Here is a 24,098-nt window from a genome sequence, read left to right on the forward strand (position 1 = left end):
ATGGTTAGCCTGGACGTTCAAGGCTAACCATCAGTAAAAAAAGCCTGGACGGCATTTTAGAATGACTATCTGTTAACCCATCCATATCCAATGCATATTGATTATTATCATGACTATGTGACTTGATTTATTCTCAAATAATCATCATGCTTACAATCTGAATATCAGCACAAAATACTGCACACACGTTGGAGCCTGTTTAAGGCAGAAGAGCAATGCAAAATATCCGGTAGTACATTATCCGAATTGGGAACAAGTATTTATCAACGAATTATTACGATAAATTTTGCAGCTAGTTTTTCCTATCAAAGTGTCACATATGGCAATAAATCCAGGCATTCAAATACAAATAAAAAATGCTTACATTGAACAAATGAATAATTAAGTTCATCGTAGTTAAATCAAAACAAAAAGGAAAGTAGAAAAGTACCTGTCAATCAAAAAGGTTGCCAACTCTCGGTCGCTTTTCAATCCGTTCTCGACTTTAATCCTCTCCCATCTTTCAGTCTCACTTCCAATATATATTCTTGACTTAGATGCCTCTAAATTTCTGGTGGCCATCCTCCTTTTTCTCTCAGATTCGGCCAGTTTAGGTCTTCCGCGTTTCTTTGTTGTTGCCTCCATTTTGAATTTTCCGCTACCTCATTAGTATGCAAGATATTTCCGATATCAACCGAACGAATTTTACGGAGTCGATCGTTGATCTCCGTAAATCTTTTTTCATTTACCAATCATTTAATATTTTAGCGATTTCAGCTATCACATACACGGTTATAGATTTGTTATCAGAAAGTGATATTTTCCACAAGTGCATTATTTAGTGATAACTTACAGGATTATCACTCAAATTTTATTTTTGTAATATTGACTTTTAATAAGAGTGCATCTTTAAATACTCATATTATTTACAATACATAGTACGACAAAGGCAGGGCTGATACATGGTGAGTCATACCTTAAATTTTACCTTGTAGTACGTTGTACCATGTTCCTTACCTTGGCTTTATAATAATGTAGAGATGGATAAATCATAAAGGCGCTAGTGTTTAAATATAAACTTGGAAATATTTAATAGAGTATGGACTATTTTGTTGAATGGACAATATATCAATACGGACCAATACTAGAACTCTTTACATCCTACGTAAGCGTAAATGTGGGGGGGGGGGGTGCATCACATACGACAAATGACGACGTACATCGGGTATTTCCGTTATGATTTTCATTGGTTGTTTGAGATCAGACCATGTTCATGTATTGAGAAAAAAGGGTATTGGTTTTTACAAAATGCATTATAACTTCAGAGTTTGCAAAATACAGTGCAGGGAAGTATTTATAACCTAAGATTTATAAGACTGTATAAATCCGCATTTCGCCCGGCTGAATTTAGTAGAACGCCATTTCACATTTTTGCCTGCAAACGGAGATTTGAAAACAACGGATTTATTCGTGTCACGGTAAGATTTACTGAGATGTTTGTGTTTAAGGCTTAATCAAATCATTCCGATTTTATAATGGTTTCTATTGTCTTTTTCACAAGATAAGGTTCAAGGTACAATCTTGTCTATCAATATTTTTAAAAAAATAACTTGATTCGTGTCCTGATGCATAATTCGCCTTTTTTCGTAGTTGCCTTTGATTTGAAAATTTGAGAATGATGAAACCAGGAGTCTAAAACAAAGATTTAATGTCAGCTTGAACTTAACATGTATCCTCGGTTGTTTTTTTCTGGAAAACTATTATTTTGTTCGTGCAGGGACACCTGACTTGAAATGTCAGGTGTCCCCTCATGAAAGTTGTGACCTCGGGATCATAATACACCGTTGGTGTGTAACGCTGGTACGTATCAGCAATATGTAATTCATAATAGCTTTTATTTTAAACCTTGCCAATATTTGTATACTCCTAACCTAAACAATACGAGTTGGATTAAATCGTCAGTATAATATGGTATATAGCATTGAAGAATTGTAAACAAACCTACAGTAATAAACCGTATAATGGGTAAAAACACAACTGTTCAAATGCCATTTAAAAAGAAATATATACATCTATTTGCCATCCATAATTATCTTCTGATCTTCAAAACACAATTTATACCTCAAAATCTGACATAGTAGTTCAAAAGAAATGTTGGATCAAACAATAATTATATTTGAATAACCAAAACAAGCAGAAGCTCAGAAATATAAGGAATTGTTAGAATTCTCCGTCAATAACACATTTGACAGCAAAACAAATCTGCTAAATCTATGAAAAATGCTTTAACGTAAAGTTCATTGTTTTGGCATTAGATTGTTTACATAATTTGATACTCAGACAATACAAATGTTTTTACGTTACATGATGGCTATACTAACCACAAAAACAACGTAATTGAAATCGCAGTTATTCCTCCGATCACTTGAGGATAATTGTTTGTTTCAGTGTTAGATCCGAATATATTTCGGCGTGAACCAAACGTTATATAATTCACGAGTGAAAATATGACAAACAAAGATTACAAGATACATGTGAACATGAATTACAATTTGTATTAGATTTATACATGATAAAAAATCAGGATTACAAGATACATGAGAACATAAACGCATATCATGTACAAATTCAGATGTTTATCTAGATAATCAATAGAGAGGAAGACATTGGTGCAAAATAACTAAAACGATCTTGTGCACTGTTGACCTTTATCATTTGGCCAATATTGTTAACTTTTATGAAGAATTTCCCATTAAAATGTGCAGGTATCTGAACATGACATGAGTAATTCTGTTTCAAGGGTTCTGCAAATGTATTTGGAAATGCACTAATTATTTGACTTTCTAGTGTCTGAACAATCATCTTAAAGGCTCTGTCCTCAGTCTAAGTCGGTCAAGGGGAATAACTCTATCTTCAAGCTAGAGTTATTGGCTTTGTTTCATTTATTGTAATTGGTACATTTCGTGTGGACATATTTTAAAAAATAAGGTTCAAGTCTATGGTTTAGAATATACGTCTGACTGTTGGTTTGCAAATTATACTTATTTCAGTGATGCTCTTATGATAGTGATATTCACCTTTTGAATACATATTTTCATATATTTCTTTGCGAAAGACCGTCAAAATAATATGACAAGTCGCAGTTCCATTTCGTTTGGTTAAACAGAATGCAAGTTTTTAAGGGTCTAAAGATAAGTTTTGTTACGTACATATGAGGTATACAATGGGTGAAGTATGTAACATGCATCATATTATAGCTAAATTGTAAAGACTTATGTGAAAAACTACAGAAACAAGCTCAGTAGCCAAAAGTTTAACAAAAACCCCGTTAAATGGTTCTGGGTAAACGCCAAAGAGATAGAACACAAAAACAAAATAAATCACAAAAAAGAATCATGGAACAACAGCACAAAACTCCTCAAACAGCACAGTGTATATATACTATATAAAAAAACTAGGTATGTTTATTAATGATTGATAGATACCGCCTTGGAACGGTCAGTAAAATGTAAATTTACTGGGGGTTTAAACCAGTTCACGTGCACAAACATACTCTTATCTCAACAATCCTGAATAAAGAAAAAAACATAAAGGGATATTCTTATCAGATTATGCTTTAACTTGAGGAAACTTAATAATAAAACAATTAATAATAAACTAATAGGTAAACCCAAAGTACGTCAATGATTAGAGATCCCAACTCTATCTGCTGACGGAGGAATACAATTCAGAGCACCTAATGCAAAAACTTTTCAAAGATAAGATGCAGTCATTGTTTGAAACTATGAGCAAAAGTCTGCCTTTTAAAATAAAAAAAAAATAAAACTGTGTGATCAAAGAGTTACATAATAAAAGCATCATTGTACTAAAACTGGGAACATGTCAAGAAAACATTATTGAAAATAAAAACGACATATATTAGCTAATCTTTTCTTCCACATGATTACCTACGTAAGAAAATTCAAGAAGACGTTACATGCCAAAACATATCGAGCAAGCCAAAGTCGTTTTAAAGATGGGTTTGGGCGTTAAATAAATATCTCATGTCGATTTTTTAAGCTGTGCAAAGAGACAATATAACATTAAATCACTTGTCAAGTATTTGTTTAAAACATACGGAATACTATGCTTGCCTATTTCTGCCATTTTATTGTGGTGTATTGACGGTGCAAGAACGTAAGATATAGCCCACTTTGTGACCTTTCTCGGGTTCACACACCGACAATGCAAACATAACTCAAACCATAATGCCCTAAATCAAAGACAAACAAATCACACAACTTATCGTTTCTTCATCCTATTTCACCACGAAATGGTAAACTTCAGCCAGCATATGAGACGACCCGAGTTTTCCTTATAATTTTTATTTAGATTTTTACCAAATGTAAACACATTTTTTCTGTTATAAAAATGTATATAAACGCTTCTCTTTTTGCACGTGATTTTCTTTATTCCTGATTAACGAGGAGCTGATTATTTTCATAAAACAAAAACACATTAAATGATTTGAAGTATAAAGCTCACACACATTTAATTTTCAGTGATATTATGCAGATCAGCAATGGATTCAAATGAGAATTTCGTTGACCCCGCGGCTGCCAGTGGTTTTAATGCGAAGCAAAAACTATTTGAGATATCCAGTCAGGGCGAACAAATCCAGGTAGGCGTGCGTCTCAAAACTTGTCAAGCAATCATCATCATCATCAGCAGCAGCAGCAGCAGTAGTAGCAGTAGTAATAGTAGTAGTTTCCGCTAAATAACTAAATAAAGCTTGCACCCAGGAACTTAGCTGATGTGCCAGTTGGTCAGGACAAGTAGATGACCACAAACAATTGTCAGATCAGTAGATCAATGGCCATGGTCGCGGGAATCGTTAGGTGAAAAAGATGTTTACTGCAAAATAACTTTAGAGTATTAAAACCTTGGATCTTCATACTTGGTATGCCAGTTGGTAATGACTAGTTGATTATCCTTATAAATAGGTCTAAAGGTCAAGGCCAACCTAAACTTGAGTCGAAAAAAACTGTTTCCGTTGAATTACTAGAGAACACTTGCACCATTGATCTTAATAATTGGTATGCCAGTTGGTCTTGACTAGTCGATGACCGCTATTGATTTTGGGATCAGAAGATGGAAAGTCATAGTCGCTGTTTCCTTGAAGTGAAAAACAGTTTCCTCTTCATAATAAAAGAACGCTTGAACCCAGGAACTTCATACTTGATATGCTATTGTTCATGAGTGATTTGTGAGAACTACTAGATAACCAAAGGTCACAGTGACCTTTTAGGGAAAAACGGTTTCCACTCAATAACTAAAGTACGCTCGCACACAAGAAATCTATACTTAATATGCAAATCATCCTGATTAGTATATAACACTTTTTGATTTTGGGATAAATAGGTCAAATGTCAAGGTCGCAGTGACCTTCAGGGGAAAGGGTTTCCAATAATAAATCTTGCACTCAGGATTTTTATAATTGGTATGCCATTTGGTCTCGACTAGTTAATGACCTCAGTAAATTTGGGTCAGTAGGTCAATGGTTAAGGTCCCGGTGTAGGTCGCAGTAAAAATTAGGTAAAAAATGGTTCCGCTCAATTAATCAAGATTGCTTGCTACCAGGAACTTCATACATGGTATGCCAGTTGGTCATGACTAGTTGAAGACAACTTTTAATTTTTAATCAGAATGTCAAAGGTAAAGGTCACGGTTTAGGTAGCAATGACCATAAGGTAAATCATCTGCCTTCGCTCAGATATTTAAAATTGATTGCTACCAGGAACTTTATACTGTGTCAGTTGGTCACGACTAGTGGAAGACCCTTATTCACTTAAAGGCCAGTAGGACAAAGGTCAAGATATCCTTGAGGTAAACTTTCGATTTTCGCTCAATAATTGCAGACTGATTGTTACTAGGAACTTCGTACTTAGTTGGCTAGTTCATCTTGATTAATAAATGACCCCTATTAATTTTGATATCAAAAGATGAAGGTCACAGTGACCTTTATGGGCAAAACCATTTGTTGTTTTTTTCAATGAGATTGCCTGAAGTTTTGAATATTTATAGATCGAGGGTTGAATGCGAAAAGGCTCTAAGTGACATTAAATAAAGACGAAGATAGAAACTTTTCGCTTTCACCCCTCGAGGTGAAATTGCGCACAGCGCTAGAGTGATAACTTATGGAGCCATATGGTTCCACTTGCTCTTTAAATTTCTTTAAAAGCAATGTCAGACGCGTCATTTTCAATCATTGAGAAGAAATTTATGAAACTCGACTATTGATAGATAGCAATCAAGGCATGTATCTTGCACAAGGGCCTCCTAATGTTTTGATTTTCTTTAAACAAATCTGTATTACGTACAACTAAGCGATTATTGGACTTAAACGATTGGGTGATGGCTATGTTAAGTTGTGTACAGCGCAATGCATAACTTTCAAACAAATGAAAGGAATATCAATATACTTTGAAAATTGATTTATTGCCAAAGTCAATATATTCTTTATCTAGCAACGTGGGTAAACCCACCCATTTTCATGCTTCTACAACATGTAATTATTTTAATTGAACATACAAGCAGCACAACCTGACGCAATAACTAATACTACTTGTTAACCAGGTTTTCACATAGTGAAACCTAGTTATTAGAATGACAAACGTCGTTGTTGGGCGGGCGGGCGGACGGCCGGGCGGCGTCAAACTCACCTATGAAACTAAATAACTTAAGTAAGGGTAGACATATCTTGACCAAACTTGGTATATAGAAAGTGTTAATGGATACCTTTCATGGGATTGCGCTTGGGGTCCCTAGGTTCAAGGTCAATGTCACTGTTACTAAAAATAGAAAAAACCGTTGAAACTGAATAACTTTAGTTAGGGATGACATTTCTTGATCAAACTTGGTCTATAGAAAGAGTTTATTGGTACCTTTCATAGGATTGCGTTTGGGGTCCTTAGGGTCAAGGTCACTGTTACAAAAAATAGAAAACGGTTGAAACTGAATAACTTTAGTTAGGGTCGACATATCTTGACCAAATTTTGTCTATAGGAAGAGTTTATGGATACCTTTCATGGGATTGCGTTTGGGGTTCCTTGGTGACGGTCAATGTCACTGTTACTAAAAATAGAAAAACGGTTGAAACTGAAAAACTTAAGTTAGGAATGACATATCTTGACGAAACTTGGTCTATAGAAAGAGTTTATGGGTATCTTTCAGGGGATTGTGGTGCGGGTCCATTAAAGCTGAATACCTTTAGTAAGGGATGACATATCTTGACCAAACTTCGTCTATAGGAAGAATGTATGGGTACCTTTCATGGGATTGCGTTTGGGGTTCCTTGGTCAAGGTCAAGGTCACTGTTACTAAAAATAGAAAAACCGTTGAAACTGAAAAACTTCAGTTAGGATTGACATATCTTGACTAAACTTGGTCTATAGGAAAAGTTTATGGAAACATTTCATGGGATTGCGTTTGGGGTCCTTAGGGTCAAGGTCACTGTTACAAAAAATAGAAAAACGGTTGAAACTGAATAACTTTAGTTAGGGTTGACATATCCTGACCCAACTTGGTATAGAGGAAGAGTTTATGGAGACCTGTCAATGGATTGCATTTAGGATCCCTAGGGTCAAGGTCACTGTAACTAAAAATAGAAAAACACACAGGCTGAAGTTCTTCTGTCAATCATAAAAAACTGGTTTCGTCGCATTGCGGTGTTTCTTGTTTACATAATTGTTACCAGAAAGTCAGCAGGTTCCATATGGTACCCGATTAAACATCGATTTCATCAGACAAATACCCCGAAATACCTGGCAAACTACTTATTAAGGAAAACACGACGGTGAAATAATGGATTGAAACGAGCATTGTTTGAATTTAATGAAAATTAACACATTTATGGAAAAAATGGCTGTATACAATTTACAAAGCAAATACTGAAAACTACTTTAGATCAAATATCCTCTTCCAATCATTCTTCCCCTCAACTTACTTATAATTCACAAACTGGATGTATCGAGTATTGTTATATTGTATGATTTAATAGGCATGGCTAAATATCAGTATAATTTCTAATAAACAAGTACTAACAGAATGTGTCGTCCTTTATTTCAAGCCTGTGTTTGTCTACTTGAAAACAAGATTATTTCACCTACCGAATTCAGTATACATATTATACGTCCGGCCCCTTGCGAGTGATTCATACTGGTCAATGGTAAATTTGCATATTGTCAATACTGCTCAAATCATTATTGCAAAGTTATGTCTTTTAACATTTCTCGTTAGCTTGTCGAAATACATAACAGTTAAAATCCCCGTTACCCAACACAAAAAAGACATTTCCTTTTTTTCTAAAATATGTGGGACATTTTTAATTCAGACCTAGAAATTCTTGTAATATATAAACCGTACATTTTGCATTCTGAAAACAAATGGCAAGCACATATATAATTACTTCACCCGATCGGGCACGTTAAATTGGATGCACTTTTCTCCCAGCTCAGATAAGTAGATCCAATATTTTAACCAGGCTAGAAATTCTTATCTTGCCCACGGGCGAAGGTAAAATGCCCGTATGGAACTCTTTTTAAATGGTCAGAACATTGTAGTTACGTCCCTTGTTGAAAACAGTTGTCTGTAGCATCACAGAAACCTTGTCTTGTGGCATTATTTAGAATGCTCATTAACTATTTCTCGCTTCAAATGTCACCATAAAAAAGTTTTTACGCACCTAATGCAAGAAATAATGCTACATTCTCATCAGAACTATTTTAAGACCGATTTGACTATTAACATAATCTGAATCAATGCGCGCATATCCATGACAACCACGAATTATCCAAAAGAGTTCCAGCAAAAAAAAATCAGTTTTACTTAATTTTGTTTTACTTAGGTGGGAAGAAAACATCTACCATAGCCGCTCGTGTAAGATAGGTTCATCCCGACCCTCGCGCAGGGTGTTTTGCGGAAACTCGGTAAACCTCGTTGCCGCAAAACACACTATGCTCGGGTCTGGATGAACCTATCTTACACTCTCGGCCATGGAAGATACTTATAAACTATCTTGTACAACCCGTAGGCTTTCGGATGATTTCAAGGATGACCACATGCACATATTTAAATTCAATAAAACCATGCAGAACTTTTGTGTATGTTTGCAAAGGATGTTTTTGACAAAATTTCAATATAACCAATATACCAATACAAATTATGTATCATTTCATGTGTCACATTTTGTTTTGAGGGGACGCATTATGTCTTGATTTATATGCCACATTTTGTTTTAAAGGCGTCGCATCATCAGCGAGTACACATTTTATTGACAATGCTAACACGCCTGAATTCTAACACGATGTATTACCATCCGGAAATGTTATGTATCAACATTTATGATATACAAATTGATATTTTCAGAAAAACACTGACAATGCGAGAAAAGCTACACCTTTAAAAAGAACAGGTTCGTGCTATGTATGTACATATATATGGGAGTGTAGTCCGTGTGTGCGTCTGCGTGCGCCCGTGTGTTTGTGTGCGTGTGCGCGTGCGTTTGCGTGTGTGTGTATGTGTGTGTGTTTTACATACTTGAAAATTATCATACTGATGAGGATTAACTATCTTTATGAATATTGTATAAATTTTGAACAAAGATCATTATGGCAATTACATTAACTTTTAAAATTATGTTTCCTTACTTTTTATGTTCAGGGGCACACCAATCGCAATATTTTACAGAATCATCAGCCGGGTGAGTTAAAGTACATATTAAGAACACTCATAATTTATGTTTATTATAATTATTTAGGATCAGCTTTGTAACAGAGCCTGATTTAATATGGCTTGTATACCGAAACAACATTTTGTATATACTTTGTACGGTGGCACAGTGGTGACATGTATAACTTTGTTAATCCTTACTACCTCGATATCAAGACTTAGTTATGGCGTAGCCACGACTGATCTACTCGTTTCAATGACTTCGTATGTGGTATGCCGTATGTCGTGGCCAACACTTAACTAAGTCGCCAGGACGAGAAAGTAAGTCGTGGCAATAACTTTTTAGTCGTGATTTAATTCACATATTCACGTCTATGCCACCGAATATTTGACAATTATTGTTTTAAAATGTTTTGAGATATATGTTCGAATGTATTTAGGGTAGTTGAATGTCCCATCTGCCTAAACGTTAGCTGATTCAGGTACTATTTGTCCATCTTATCAATAAGCCTATACCATATTTATTTGTGATGTATAAACGAGTCTTCTTTTGTTTAATAACATTTTACGAAACCGATGGCCAAATAACTCAAATGTCTCTTATATAAAGGTAAGAAGATTGTTGTTGATCGCAAAACATGGTAGTTAGTGGAAGGATATTTTATACAGAAAATGTGTGTTGGCTGTTAAATTATTGTAAAGAACCGTCTCGAATATCAGCCTTTAACCAAATGAAACTTTATTTTTCCTACAGAGCAACGTTTGATGAGGAATTATCTAAACAAGTGCATGCTCTTCCAAGAAAAACTTCACAGTGAGTAAAAAATATGACTTACATTACTGATAAATATACGAAAGACAGCAACTAAATATAAATACAATGGGATGTATACTGATATAGGATATGTCTGAGTAGCAACATGACACATTATCTGATTGAACAAATTGAAACAAATTGAAGTAAGTTAGCCTTTGCAAGGCTTCGCCGAGCGTATCAGATGACAAGTAAAAAACGTGTATGATATGATCTTTTTATCTCATTTTGATTGTATAAACTTATACTTATTGTTTCGCCTGCAATTGTGATGAGGCGAAACCACAAAGATATGCCATTTCTCGTGCTACATGTTTGCAGAAACGTATTGCCCAGAATAATTCAAAACAAAATAGATATCGATTCGATCGATGTTAATCGATCTCATTCAGTTTATAAAAAGAATGGATGAGAAACGACATTTAATAGGCTTTGCTCTGGTTTAAAATGTTAGATGGTGGCATTACGATTTAGAATTACATTTGTACCATTACGATCTCGTATTGTGTTAAAGGTTTATGGCGTCATTTTCTGTTCAAATACAAAAAGAGTCGAAACCTTAAAATAATTCAATTGGAAACTTTTTTATCTTATGATTTTGATGCAAAATATGTACAAACTATTTTTAAACTTTTGCTTTTGCCGATATCTGGTAGCTTTATCTAAGATGTTTCTCCAATTAAATGCATGTGTTTACAAAGGCATTTGTGGTAAACACAGTATGTAAACAAGGCGGCGTTAAGAACTCAATCAACACAGAAATTTAAGTACGGTCACACAACGAAGGTCATGTCATTGTAATAGTACACACTGGCGAGTATCATGTTGTGCCTGAAGTACATTTGTACAGAAATCAGGGGTAAACCCATTGTTCCTGATAATTTAGGATCTGAAAATTAGACGCATAGTACCCGCTTGGTACGTACGAGCTTTTCGTTTTTCTTTGTTAAGGCCTTAAACTCGATACTAGAGACAGTTGTTGCGGCCATTGTGTTCGTTCTATGTACTTTGGCCACTACATGGTACTCACCGATGTTACAATTACCTGTACACGGACCCCTTATAATAATTTTCGTTCAACATAAAAATGATATTAAAACATTGCGAAACGTCTAAATGATTATTGTTTAGGTATTTATCGGAGCACGATTCAAAAGTATTTCAAGAACCTCAGTGCCTCATACGTGCAGGTGCAGGAAATAAACTAGAAATCTGTGACAACGTCTTAGAGGAGATTTCATGCATAGACAAACCGTGTGTCATTGTGGCAGTTGCCGGTCTTTATAGAACTGGAAAGTCCTTTTTGATGAATCTACTTGCAGGCAAACACAAAGGTATTGTCTCAGATAAATGTACTTTATGTTGATTTAGTACGATGTTCGGTTATATATTGTAAATGAGGTAAATGTATTGCTGTGCTTGTTCGTTGATTTCGTCTAGCAATTGAGCAACGGTATCATATAGGTACATTAACTGTTAAATGGTAAATATTGGTGCATGGAGCCCAGTTCAATGTTGAAACAATTTGAACGGGTATTGTATGAGGAATATGTTTAATGACAGGCCGTTAGACACCTTTTTCATACTTGATGTATTTTTGCGCTTTTCTTTATACTGCAAACTAACTAACCTTTGCAACCTTTGATCGATCTTTGACTTTGTATTTGCTATACATTATACAAAGTCTCTTTTTTGAAAGATGTGTGAAATACCTTTTGGAAACGATGTAGTATGCGGGTTCAATCATATTAATGTTTAAACCTTTTTATAAAGCTAGTCGGTAAAATCTACGAAGTATTTTCGTTGTTGGACCCCGTTTTATATGTTTGTTATATTTTACATTAATAGTTTTCAGTTTTAAAGAAAACCCAGTGTTACAATCATTCTAAAATCTTAGTGTTGCTAATCGTTTTATTTTGGTTGTTTTAAAATAACATGGACACTTTAGGGTTTGCACTTGGCGACACAGTACAGTCAATGACGAAAGGTATCTGGGTTTGGTGTATACTTCATCCCGACAAAACCGACACAGTTCTCATGCTTTTAGATACGGAAGGATTGGGAGATCCCGGAAAGGTAAAATGTTATGTGCGCTTTAAGTATATGTTTTTACATACATTACATCAAGTTTCCTATCTACCTAATAGGCTTCATACGGCAAAAAAGGAATGTTAACAAAAGGACGACTCTGCTGAAGCAGTCCATTAACATAAAATTTAATGAAGTTGGTAAGTTTTGAAAAAAAAAAAACAGATACCAAATTAAATGTTTAAACGCAAGGTCGATTTGCTATGCTATGCCATTCAATGTTAATCTTCGGGGGCCTGTGACGGATTTGTCGTTAGAAGAGTCATAACTTAGGGGCGTTAGCTTTTGACTTGCGCATCGCCCTCAGAACCGAAATTTGTTTTGTTTTAAGTTTTTCTAGTCTAGTTTTTCACCCACGTCTACCCCCATGATCCGCTACTGGTCTTTCACAGGTGATAGTTGTTTAAAATACTTCAGAACTTAGTCTAAATCCCAAATTCCCTGTGTATCCCGGTTTGGGTGCCTATAGAAAAAACCTGACAACAGATGTATGATTCCCTACCGTAAATGCTTCTCTGACCTATGCCAAGCCCTCGCTGTATTTAGAGAACTGTCTTCAAGGACTGTTTTCTTAAGACCACTGTGTCTTAAAAAGACCCTGATACTAGACATTTACGTATTTTCGTGATACCTGATAGAGTGTTGTAGTGACAAGGACATCTTTTTCTGCGTTTAATACCGGTAGGATATTCGAATGCAGCTGTTGATCAAATAATGCGCCAAATGTTTCTTTAATATCTTTGCAGTACTACGACAGGCACCCGCACTTAGTTGTAACATAACACGGGCAGTTGTCAGGTCAAATAAAAGAATTGCATGCGTACCTTAAATATCTAGAGATAACATCGTTGCATGCGTAGCTTAAATTTTCTAGGGGTAACATCGTTGCATGCGTACCTTAAATGTGTAGAGATAACACAGACAAGATTATTAAAAGTCAAACATGAGAGTGAGCGGTCAATAACAATAACAATGTCATGTTGGCTTTTATCAATTTGGGGTTGTATTGATTTTGAGTGTTTGTTTACCACCAAATCGAATTGGTCCTCAATTCACGTATTATTTTGTGTATTTTTGCCTCAAATTGTTTTATCTTTTTTCGAGATTACTGTAATGGGGACCACCAAACTCTACAGCAGAATAAAGATGGTACCATGTGCCTAATATGTTTCCCACTTGCCAAATAGTGGATTGTTTCCTTCATGTACAACTCTCTTCATATAGTTTCAATACTCATTTCCTGTCTTGTCAATGCAAGAGTAAACATGTATACGTTCTGTAGCAATCCAGAAAACCATTTGAATAAATTGTTTTATTTAACAAATCAGTGAATTGATTTTGTTTATCATAAGTCCTAACGTTGTCGTAAACATTGAAATGCAATCTTGCTTTGTGTGATCCCTAAACTGCTGTCATGCATGAACCCTGTACGTTTGTTTTCCCGGTTGTTTAAATGTGCAGTTTAAGCAATTAAATATACGAAATTTGTCCATTTACTAGAGCATTGGAGAGGTTGAACATCAATCTAAACAGAGTTATTGCATGACTGAGCATGTAAACATGTCCAAAAAAACATGTTAAAATGTTAAAATAGATAGGTTAGGATTTTATTTATTCCATTCTTTTTCTTTCTCAAACAATTTTGACAAAAACGTATCATGTGCAAGTGGTACTTCTTTAATGATTTTTTTGTGCAATTTCTTGCCATTGTTTCCATTTTTTGGGGGGACACAACATAGGTTTTTCTAGAATAACCTTATGATCACTGCCATTTACAGTACGTGCACGGACGTCATCTCTAGTCATGTGTACATACATTATATCCTGTACTCCGGAAAATCATCGTTTCGAAAATATCCATTAGTTCTTTGTACATCTTGCAAGCTTTTCTAACGACTCCTTTACCGACGTCATGCACGTGATGATTTTCATTTGAATATTCATAGTCGAGTATTGATCAAGAATTTAATTTTGTACTCAGACTGACTAGCATTCTGCCTAGAATATGCCTTTCACGTGTTGTCCCTTGCTAGAATCGTTTTAAAATAAAACGGCCAAGTCGGTTTCTTGATGTATAACTCGGAAAGAAAATGTAGTTTCTTTTACTTGAATTAAATTATTTAAACAGTCAATGTGTCTTGCAATACTGCTCACCATGCTGATTACTTTATCAAATATTTAGGCATTCCGGTGATGCTTAAAAAAGTAGTTTGAGTAACACAGAAGTCATGTAAAACTATTAAGGGTGTCAATATAATAGTGATAATTCTAATTGCTTTATAGAACTGTAAACCTACAGGTTTGCTAGGAAATTATTTTTATAAATGCCTTTTATGTTCATGATTGCAGGGGGATGCTAACCACGACAACCGCATTTTCACACTTGTTACACTGCTGTGCGGCACCCTTGTGTACAACATGAAAGGCGCGTTTGATCAGGATGCTGTGAACAAACTCACGTATCCTTTAATAATTAATGTATAAGAAACAAAAACCAGCAGCAAACAACACAAAAATGAGAGAAAAATAATGTCCAAAAGTACACAACATATCTTTATTGAATTTGCGTATTTCCAAACTAAATAAGCCCTGAATAAATCCAATAAATCTCAGAATTATTTTAACTAAAGGTTTACCTAGAATTCTTACAGAATTATAATTTGAATCTAGGATTTTAGAAGTTTTCCTGCACTTGTAAAGATTGGTCAATATTTTAAAGAAATTTTGATTTACCAAACACCCTGTATCAGAGAGGTTTGCTTTTATGTTCAAATTGAAAATGTTTCAGTAAAATATACAAAACTTCCAAGGAACTTATTCAAAAGTTCTATGAATATCGAAAACTGAACAATACATTGCCTTAACTAATTGACTTATCTTGACATACACATGCTAAACCAATCATAGAGGAAAACCCATTTCAGTTAATCTATGTAGCCAAACAGATGCAGGGTTTTTACATGGGAAATTACTAATAGAGTCATATCAGTTAATAGTTGTTTTCACTAATCAAATAAGAATCAGTTAGAATAAATCCAACTGTCATCAAGCTAATTTTAACCTTAACGGGACAGATTTGTGTCTGAAATGGGCAAAAATATCAGATATGGGGGTAAATGTAATGAGGACAATAACCTTTTGCACTGTGTTTTGCCCGGGTTTGTGCTCGCATTGAGAGATTTTACGCTAAAAATGATCATAGACGGTAGGAAGGTAACACCAGACGAGTACCTTGACGTAAGCCTACAAAATAAAACAAGAAAAGATGGTTCTTTCAACAAACCACTGGAATGCATCCGAAAATTCTTTCCGCAGGACAAGCGGAGATGTTTTGCGTTCCCAGTTCCTGGAGACGGTGATACTTTGGAAAGCATCGATAGCCTTAAGTTACATGATCTTTCAAAGACATTTCAGGGTGTTGCAGCTAAGTTCGTGTCATACATCTTCAGTCAGGAACCAAAGCAACTCCAAGTTAGCAAACCAGTCAACGGATATAGTTAGTAAAACTATTATTCAATTATTTAAGGATATATTCATTCCGAAAAGCCTGCCTGTAAAAATTAGAACGAGTGTTACACCTGACACTAGAGTTGGTTTGTATTTTGTTCATAGTGTTGATATTTATTTTCTCTTTATAAGTATTTCGGGAATAATAAATATATCGATTATTTGTATAGTTCCTTTGTTTTAAGCCTTCATAATGGGCGGAAATTATTACAAAGACCTTTGATTATGTATTAAAACAACAAGACTTGCGCAGTTTAAGAATATCCTTTTACGGGGCAGGTTTTAAATACAAAACTAACTGAAATAGACATTTTAGAAATTCTACAAATCTTACGTCAAATATTGCTTCAGGCTTTATGAGTTCTGCTTTCATCCAGAATTTTGTTTGCGAAATCGGATTTAAAACAATACCTCCACAATCAAGAATCCTGGAGCAAAACGCAACACTATAAACCCATTTATTATTTTTCGTAACTTGTTAAACTCATTGTTTTAGTGCCGCAATATTTTGTTTTATGACTTCATTGTAACATCGCGCAATGATACTTCTTATGACTTGACATTAGTAGAGTGAAATGGTTTGATCCCACTTTTCCAAACGTTAATTTTCTCACTTACAAATTATCACCAATTATCTCTTCGCACCTCAAACTTACCTGTATTCTCTATAATGTTTAACAATGAATAAACTGCACACAAAAACTTCTACTACAGTATATTACTTAACTGTAATTTATTACAGATATCTCGTTTCATTTCGTTTTAAATAAAACTTATTGTAGAATATGTTATTTGTTTTCAATGCATTACTTATGTGAAAACTACAGAAACAAGCTCAGTAGCCAAAGGTTTAAACATAAACCCCGTTTAATGGCACAGGGTAAACGCAAAAGACATAGAACACAAAAACAAAACAATCACAAAGAATACACATTGACCAACAGCACAGAATTCCACCAACAATAGCATATATATAAATTTAAAAAGAGTTTCTTTAGTTGTGTATTGATAAAATACAAATTGTCACAACAATAATTCAGAACTGATTGAAAATTATCAGAAAACAATACTGATGAGTCCTGATTAACGAAATTAACATTTCTTATAACAAAACAGCTGAAAACTAAGAAAACAGGTCACTAACTGTAAGTCATTGTTTAACATAGTATGAAAAAAGTTAATACCCTCTTACTTTATAGTTATCGATTCATACACACTCTAACGTCATTATGTCATTTCGCCAGTTTGCAGCTGATGAGTATTTGTTCAAGCTCGCACTCGATACTACTAGGAAACATACTTGACTAGCAACTCAGGGGTTGTCCGGGAAGGACGTTAAATGAGGGTCGTGTGTGACAGTGCACTACACTGGTGAACGTTTAAGAACCAGGGTAGCTCTAACCAGGATTACATTCTGTATGTGCACTATGCTAAAATAATTAAAAATACTAGCAATCTTATCTGAGCACTAGCCAAATGGGCAAGGCCCGAGTGCGAGTATAAATAAGCTTACACACCACCATCTGCATTCTTAACCCACATTAAATGGCAAACGCGCTAGTAAATATATGGTTCATAGAAAATAGCAAAGGAGGTAAGACTCCAGTTCTAAACGGCTACATGAACAGTCTGAAAACCAGAAAACAGGAGAGTTGCTTCTGGAACTGTATTAACAATATCTGCAATACGAAAATCAACACTAGCATGCCAATGGTGGAAAGAAGCGAGCGTGAGCTTGAGCAAATACTCATCAGCTGCAAACTGGCCAAATGACAATTGTTGATGCTGCTTCCCATTAAGTTAAACTCAAGTGAGTGTGCATGAATTGATAACAATAAAGTAAGAGGAAACTGACCATCTTTTTGTTGTTGCACGTAAATCGCTCAACGGCGGTTCACAATAATTGAAAACCTAGTTTCGTCGCATTGTACCGTTCCTTGTTTGCGATATGTTTTTCGTTTGGGCTTATGGCGTGTAAATCATAAATCCTTATGTATTCGTTTATGCTGTAATTTACTAATTTTCAAACGATATCGGCTTGGTAATGATCGTTCTGTGTACAAATGGGCTTATTTTGTTTGTTTTCAGCGGTAGTAACAGACTTAGGCAAAAGAGAGCACAATATGCACACATGTTAATAATTGATTATTCCCCTATAATTTTGATATTAACTTATGAATTTGACATACATATCATCATATGGATGTATTTTATTACTTTTTTAATTTAAAAATTAAACGTTTTGAACGTATTACAAATATTAGATTGTTAGTCTTTGTTTTAATTAATTATATTGAATTTCATATATTCTCAAACTTAAACTTTATTATAATTATCAGATTCTATGAATAGCCTAAAGATGCTTATATGTGAGCGTTGGTGGCTGTTAACAAAATAGTTCATTATCGTAAAACAATTTTCAAAATATAGTACCCCGTGGGCGGTTGCTAGAATGCGTTGAACAGTTGTACGTGAACAGTCCCAAAAAACGGAAAGTATGCTAACTTACTGTGGAAAATGGAAGATGCTAAAGCTTATACATGCTTGTCACTTCTTTCCGAATTAATATAATACTTTTTTGATTACACTAACTAAATATGAAATTTATAAAATCATTTTTCAGTGTTCGCATCGCTAACCAAACAGTATGTGAACGATCTTTCAAAAGGAGCTGTGCCTGATGTTGACGATGCATTTACAGCAGTTGCTAAACTGGAAAATGAAAGAGTGAAAAAGGAATGCCTGGAGATTTTTCAATCACGCATGGATGATATATTGTTGCCTATTCCAGCAACGAAGTTTAATAAGCATCTTACGGAAGCCCGGTGGTGTGCACTTAAATATATGCGTGAAAATGCTGTCGAAGATGTTGCCAATGCTGTTGAAAAATATGCCGAGGTTTGTAGGACACTCATACTTAAGAGACTCTTGCAATAATTCATTATTTGTATCGAAAGAGTGATCGTTTGAATTGATATACATATACTTCAGCAGGAGTTTAATTAGACTTTAGGGCAGGCTGAGACAAGGTCCTGTATCTAGGTTATGATTCGCAAAATGAGAAGAGTGGCATCTAAGACGTGTTTTTTATAGTTATGACATGATTGATGCATGTGTTATCTGTCTTGCTTGTTTGTACGTTGTATTTCTCTCGCCCATGTTATTTAGGGCTCTAACCATGTTCCTTGAAACAATCCTAAACATAGCTTGTGCAGACATTATTTGACTACTGTGTTTGTCTCCGTATTTTTATTGTACTATTAATTACCTATGTAATTAATCTGATCCATAGATTGAAATGGAATTGATCGGGCATAAAAAGCAAGGTGAAAACGACGAAGAAATAGGAAAGCATTGTACAAATAAACTTTCAAGTTTAAAGTCCCTCAACGATTTGAAAACAGAATTGCAGAACCAGACTTTTGAAGTCCTTGGTGGTTATAAGAACTTCAAACGAGACGTCGACATAGTCAAGCAAGAGTATGAGCAAGCTCTTCGAGATTATGAGCACAGAGAGGTAATAATTTAAGGTTAACCGAGAAAAAAAGAAAAGAAAGATGTTGCTAAGATAACAATCCATTTTGCGTTTCTGATGAATGTGTACTTTCAAAACCACTAAACCACCCTTACACATGTGTCTTAAAAATGCAAAGGTATACAAAAGAGCAAACGTTTTACATTGGTTTGCCAAAGTATAATTAATTGTTCCCAATTAAAAGCGAACATGGTTAAAGTGTGTGCATTGCAATCGTTTGAGAAATACCATACCATTGAACATTCGTCACAGAGGAGTTTACGCAAGCACATCGCGATAAAGGGGTTATTCACTTACAATTGTATGATATGATAAGACAATCCTCATGCGCTCTTTTCATCGTAAGGATATATCGGATGGTCCCAAAATGTTTCTTTAATATCAGCAGAAAATGCCTTTTACAAAAGTACATATAAACTCATTATCGATATGGGTTTTTTTTAATTTATTGATACATATCTTGACAGCATTATCAAAAAAATGGTTTCTGGAAAATGATATAATGAAAATACACTCAAAATAACCTCTTATTTACATACAGACGCGATTGTTTACATTGTCAGCAACGTAAACAGACATTATAAGTTACTCAGTTAGAAGGTGACCATATTTTTGATTTACGGGGTCAATGAAATCATATGGCTTCCTGCGTCCCGTATATCCCATATCGGGTCACATACTAACCTCGTAAAGTGAATGTCACGTCGACATGCTCTATGAATTAATCAAGACGCTGACAATGTATAATTTATACATCGGAATCGGTAAAATAGACGCCAATTCGGTACGCTATAAAGATTAGTGAAACAATATGGAAAAATATAGGGTCATCGCGTGATCAGTTCCGGACCAATGGTATTGCGTCATTTATGTAAGTGTCGTGGTATATTTTCGAATTATTTTGATGTAGCCGTGTAATCTTGTTGAGGTGATCGTTTGTTACTTTTCTAAGGTTAATATTTCATTAATACAAATAATATGTATTACCTTAACAAGTTATTTAACAATGATGAACATACAAATAAAACACTTGCAAAACGCTTATCAAAGACGCTAGTCCTAGATTTATATTCCATATTCGAGACAAACGTCAGATATAAGAACAAGTCCATTTTGTCCACATTTAACATCGACATGTTACTAAAAACTGCCCGTATGGCAGCATCAGTCAGAGAAGGTGAAAATCTGTAAATTGGATATTTTTATATTATACTTTGGACTTCTTGAGTGTTTTACCACTTAAGATAGATTACCCACAATAGACAAAGTCGTTTCAAGTAATAAAACAATCGATTTAGGCACATTAATCATTTACTTGAAGGGCTTGAATGCACATGCACATTCGTAAAAAATCATGTTACTATTAACAATTAAACGGTTTCAAAGTAATAGAACTTATCATCCCATTTTATCGTTTTAATTTCAGATAGTATTTCCCTGGAGTGTTGTTGCCGACTGGCTTGGTGAGGCGGAGAACCGAATTCTTGAAAAAGACGATGCACTTTCTGAAGAAGAAAAACAAAGTAAGCCCCCTGATTAAAGCGTAAAGTTTGAACGCGATGTTTCAATGATTTTAGTAAGAGACTGTTTCCAGAGTTTTGTTTTATATAACTCGTCGGCAGTAGTATAGTGTTTTTTTTAATATAAGATGCGTATAACTATGTAAGTGTTGTTTAAACCTCTATATAAATGTGTTTCCTTACCTTGTATGAAGCTAACTATTGAAATGATATGATGTGCAATTCTATTTCAATTTCTGGCAACCATTCGGCGATTCTTTTTTAAGCTTTATCAATAAATCATGCGACTTTCTTCTTATAAAGGTCAATGAAACACGAAATCACAGTGACTCGAATTTACTGGGGTTATATTAGTTATATGCATACAACTTTACACTTGACCAATCATTTATCAATAATAACAAAGTCAAGCCTAAACTTTATCTTACGACCAAACTTTCATTCTCGAGTGCAACCACCGATGCCAAAAGACCCGAGTGTCTCCTGGCCACTTTTGCTCAGATTCACGTATTCTTACCTAACATAACATAACATAACATTGTGTTTATTGTAATATAAGGCCACCATCCCAGAATACATGTAACAAATTGTAGTATTTAGTACGTCAAATATGAACTATATTGGATATTTACAAAACATGTTTTATGTTGTAGCACAAATCAAGCATATCAAAGTAATGGTCATATATAAATATATGTAAACATATAACCACACACACACACACACACACACACACACACACACACAAACACACACACACACACACACACACATATATATATACATATAGATAGTTCTATTTCATGTATTAGTAGTTGTACAATAAATTATCTGTGTAAAATCAGTTGCTTTCTCAAATCGAATGCTTTATACACGAATTTAGTTAGCGAGAATATCTCACTAGTGGCATCAGTGCACATTATATTATTGAACAATTGAAAGCTTGAATGAATGAGCCAGGTAGTCCGGAACAGTTCACGTCGTAAACCATTGTAAGAAGGACAGACCAGAAGAAAGTGGTACTCATCTTCTATTACATTGTAACCAGTACTCGAGCATAATGGACAGAATCGGATTTCCCGTGCAATATTCAAGTGTCTTCCTTTTTCTATCATAAGCGTATGACCTAAGCATCTTAAGTTTGCAAAACATTTTTTTCCAAGGATATGTTAGGTCTATTGACAAATAACGCTCTGGGTCAAGAAGAGTTTTATAGTGTTTATAATGTTCAGCTTTTGGTGACGACTCAATATTTGCATACAAGTTCTGTAGGGAACAGTCTTTCAACCTGTTCGTGAACATTTTCATGAATATGTTTGGTAGGCCAACATCTTGCGCTATCCATGCGTATCCAAAGCCGTGTTCAAATATGATATTTTTAATGGGTGTTGCCCAACTACTACGACCAGCATTATCCGTATTCAAAAGGATAATGTAACACTGACGTGGATATCTATTACTGGTCATGTTCATAATTTTGATCCAATATCTAACACATTTTGGAAGATAAATTGTCAGCATTGGTAGTCTACCACACTCGCTTCTTATGACTTGACATTAGTAGAGTGAAATGGTTTGATCCCACTTTTCCAAACGTTAATTTTCTCACTTACAAATTATCACCAATTATCTCTTCGCACCTCAAACTTACCTGTATTCTCTATAATGTTTAACAATGAATAAACTGCACACAAAAACTTCTACTACAGTATATTACTTAACTGTAATTTATTACAGATATCTCGTTTCATTTCGTTTTAAATAAAACTTATTGTAGAATATGTTATTTGTTTTCAATGCATTACTTATGTGAAAACTACAGAAACAAGCTCAGTAGCCAAAGGTTTAAACATAAACCCCGTTTAATGGCACAGGGTAAACGCAAAAGACATAGAACACAAAAACAAAACAATCACAAAGAATACACATTGACCAACAGCACAGAATTCCACCAACAATAGCATATATATAAATTTAAAAAGAGTTTCTTTAGTTGTGTATTGATAAAATACAAATTGTCACAACAATAATTCAGAACTGATTGAAAATTATCAGAAAACAATACTGATGAGTCCTGATTAACGAAATTAACATTTCTTATAACAAAACAGCTGAAAACTAAGAAAACAGGTCACTAACTGTAAGTCATTGTTTAACATAGTATGAAAAAAGTTAATACCCTCTTACTTTATAGTTATCGATTCATACACACTCTAACGTCATTATGTCATTTCGCCAGTTTGCAGCTGATGAGTATTTGTTCAAGCTCGCACTCGATACTACTAGGAAACATACTTGACTAGCAACTCAGGGGTTGTCCGGGAAGGACGTTAAATGAGGGTCGTGTGTGACAGTGCACTACACTGGTGAACGTTTAAGAACCAGGGTAGCTCTAACCAGGATTACATTCTGTATGTGCACTATGCTAAAATAATTAAAAATACTAGCAATCTTATCTGAGCACTAGCCAAATGGGCAAGGCCCGAGTGCGAGTATAAATAAGCTTACACACCACCATCTGCATTCTTAACCCACATTAAATGGCAAACGCGCTAGTAAATATATGGTTCATAGAAAATAGCAAAGGAGGTAAGACTCCAGTTCTAAACGGCTACATGAACAGTCTGAAAACCAGAAAACAGGAGAGTTGCTTCTGGAACTGTATTAACAATATCTGCAATACGAAAATCAACACTAGCATGCCAATGGTGGAAAGAAGCGAGCGTGAGCTTGAGCAAATACTCATCAGCTGCAAACTGGCCAAATGACAATTGTTGATGCTGCTTCCCATTAAGTTAAACTCAAGTGAGTGTGCATGAATTGATAACAATAAAGTAAGAGGAAACTGACCATCTTTTTGTTGTTGCACGTAAATCGCTCAACGGCGGTTCACAATAATTGAAAACCTAGTTTCGTCGCATTGTACCGTTCCTTGTTTGCGATATGT

At 34.8% G+C, this 24,098-nt stretch overlaps 1 protein-coding gene across 2 annotated transcripts in view; it reads left to right on the top strand.

Annotated features, from left to right (window-relative positions):
- Positions 1 to 723: 723 nt before the first annotated feature.
- Positions 724 to 24,098, top strand: part of LOC128246651 (guanylate-binding protein 3-like) — a 32,205-nt gene continuing 8,830 nt past the window's right edge. Inside the window, exons 1-12 of one of the 2 annotated variants that reach the window (XM_052964952.1) lie at positions 724 to 944; positions 4,521 to 4,639; positions 9,385 to 9,430; positions 9,679 to 9,718; positions 10,442 to 10,501; positions 11,633 to 11,835; positions 12,450 to 12,577; positions 14,939 to 15,048; positions 15,664 to 16,085; positions 18,720 to 18,994; positions 19,389 to 19,613; positions 21,058 to 21,154. In XM_052964952.1, the coding sequence (XP_052820912.1) occupies positions 4,541 to 4,639; positions 9,385 to 9,430; positions 9,679 to 9,718; positions 10,442 to 10,501; positions 11,633 to 11,835; positions 12,450 to 12,577; positions 14,939 to 15,048; positions 15,664 to 16,085; positions 18,720 to 18,994; positions 19,389 to 19,613; positions 21,058 to 21,154 (1,705 nt within the window). In that variant the 5' untranslated portion in view covers positions 724 to 944; positions 4,521 to 4,540. Of the gene's footprint in view, positions 945 to 1,241; positions 1,458 to 4,520; positions 4,640 to 9,384; positions 9,431 to 9,678; positions 9,719 to 10,441; positions 10,502 to 11,632; positions 11,836 to 12,449; positions 12,578 to 14,938; positions 15,049 to 15,663; positions 16,086 to 18,719; positions 18,995 to 19,388; positions 19,614 to 21,057; positions 21,155 to 24,098 lie in introns of those variants that run through there. The other variant, XM_052964951.1, reaches the window with a different exon arrangement.

Source organism: Mya arenaria, chromosome 9 (genome assembly GCF_026914265.1).
Source record: "Mya arenaria isolate MELC-2E11 chromosome 9, ASM2691426v1".
In the NCBI taxonomy this organism is placed as follows: Eukaryota; Metazoa; Mollusca; class Bivalvia; order Myida; family Myidae; genus Mya; species Mya arenaria.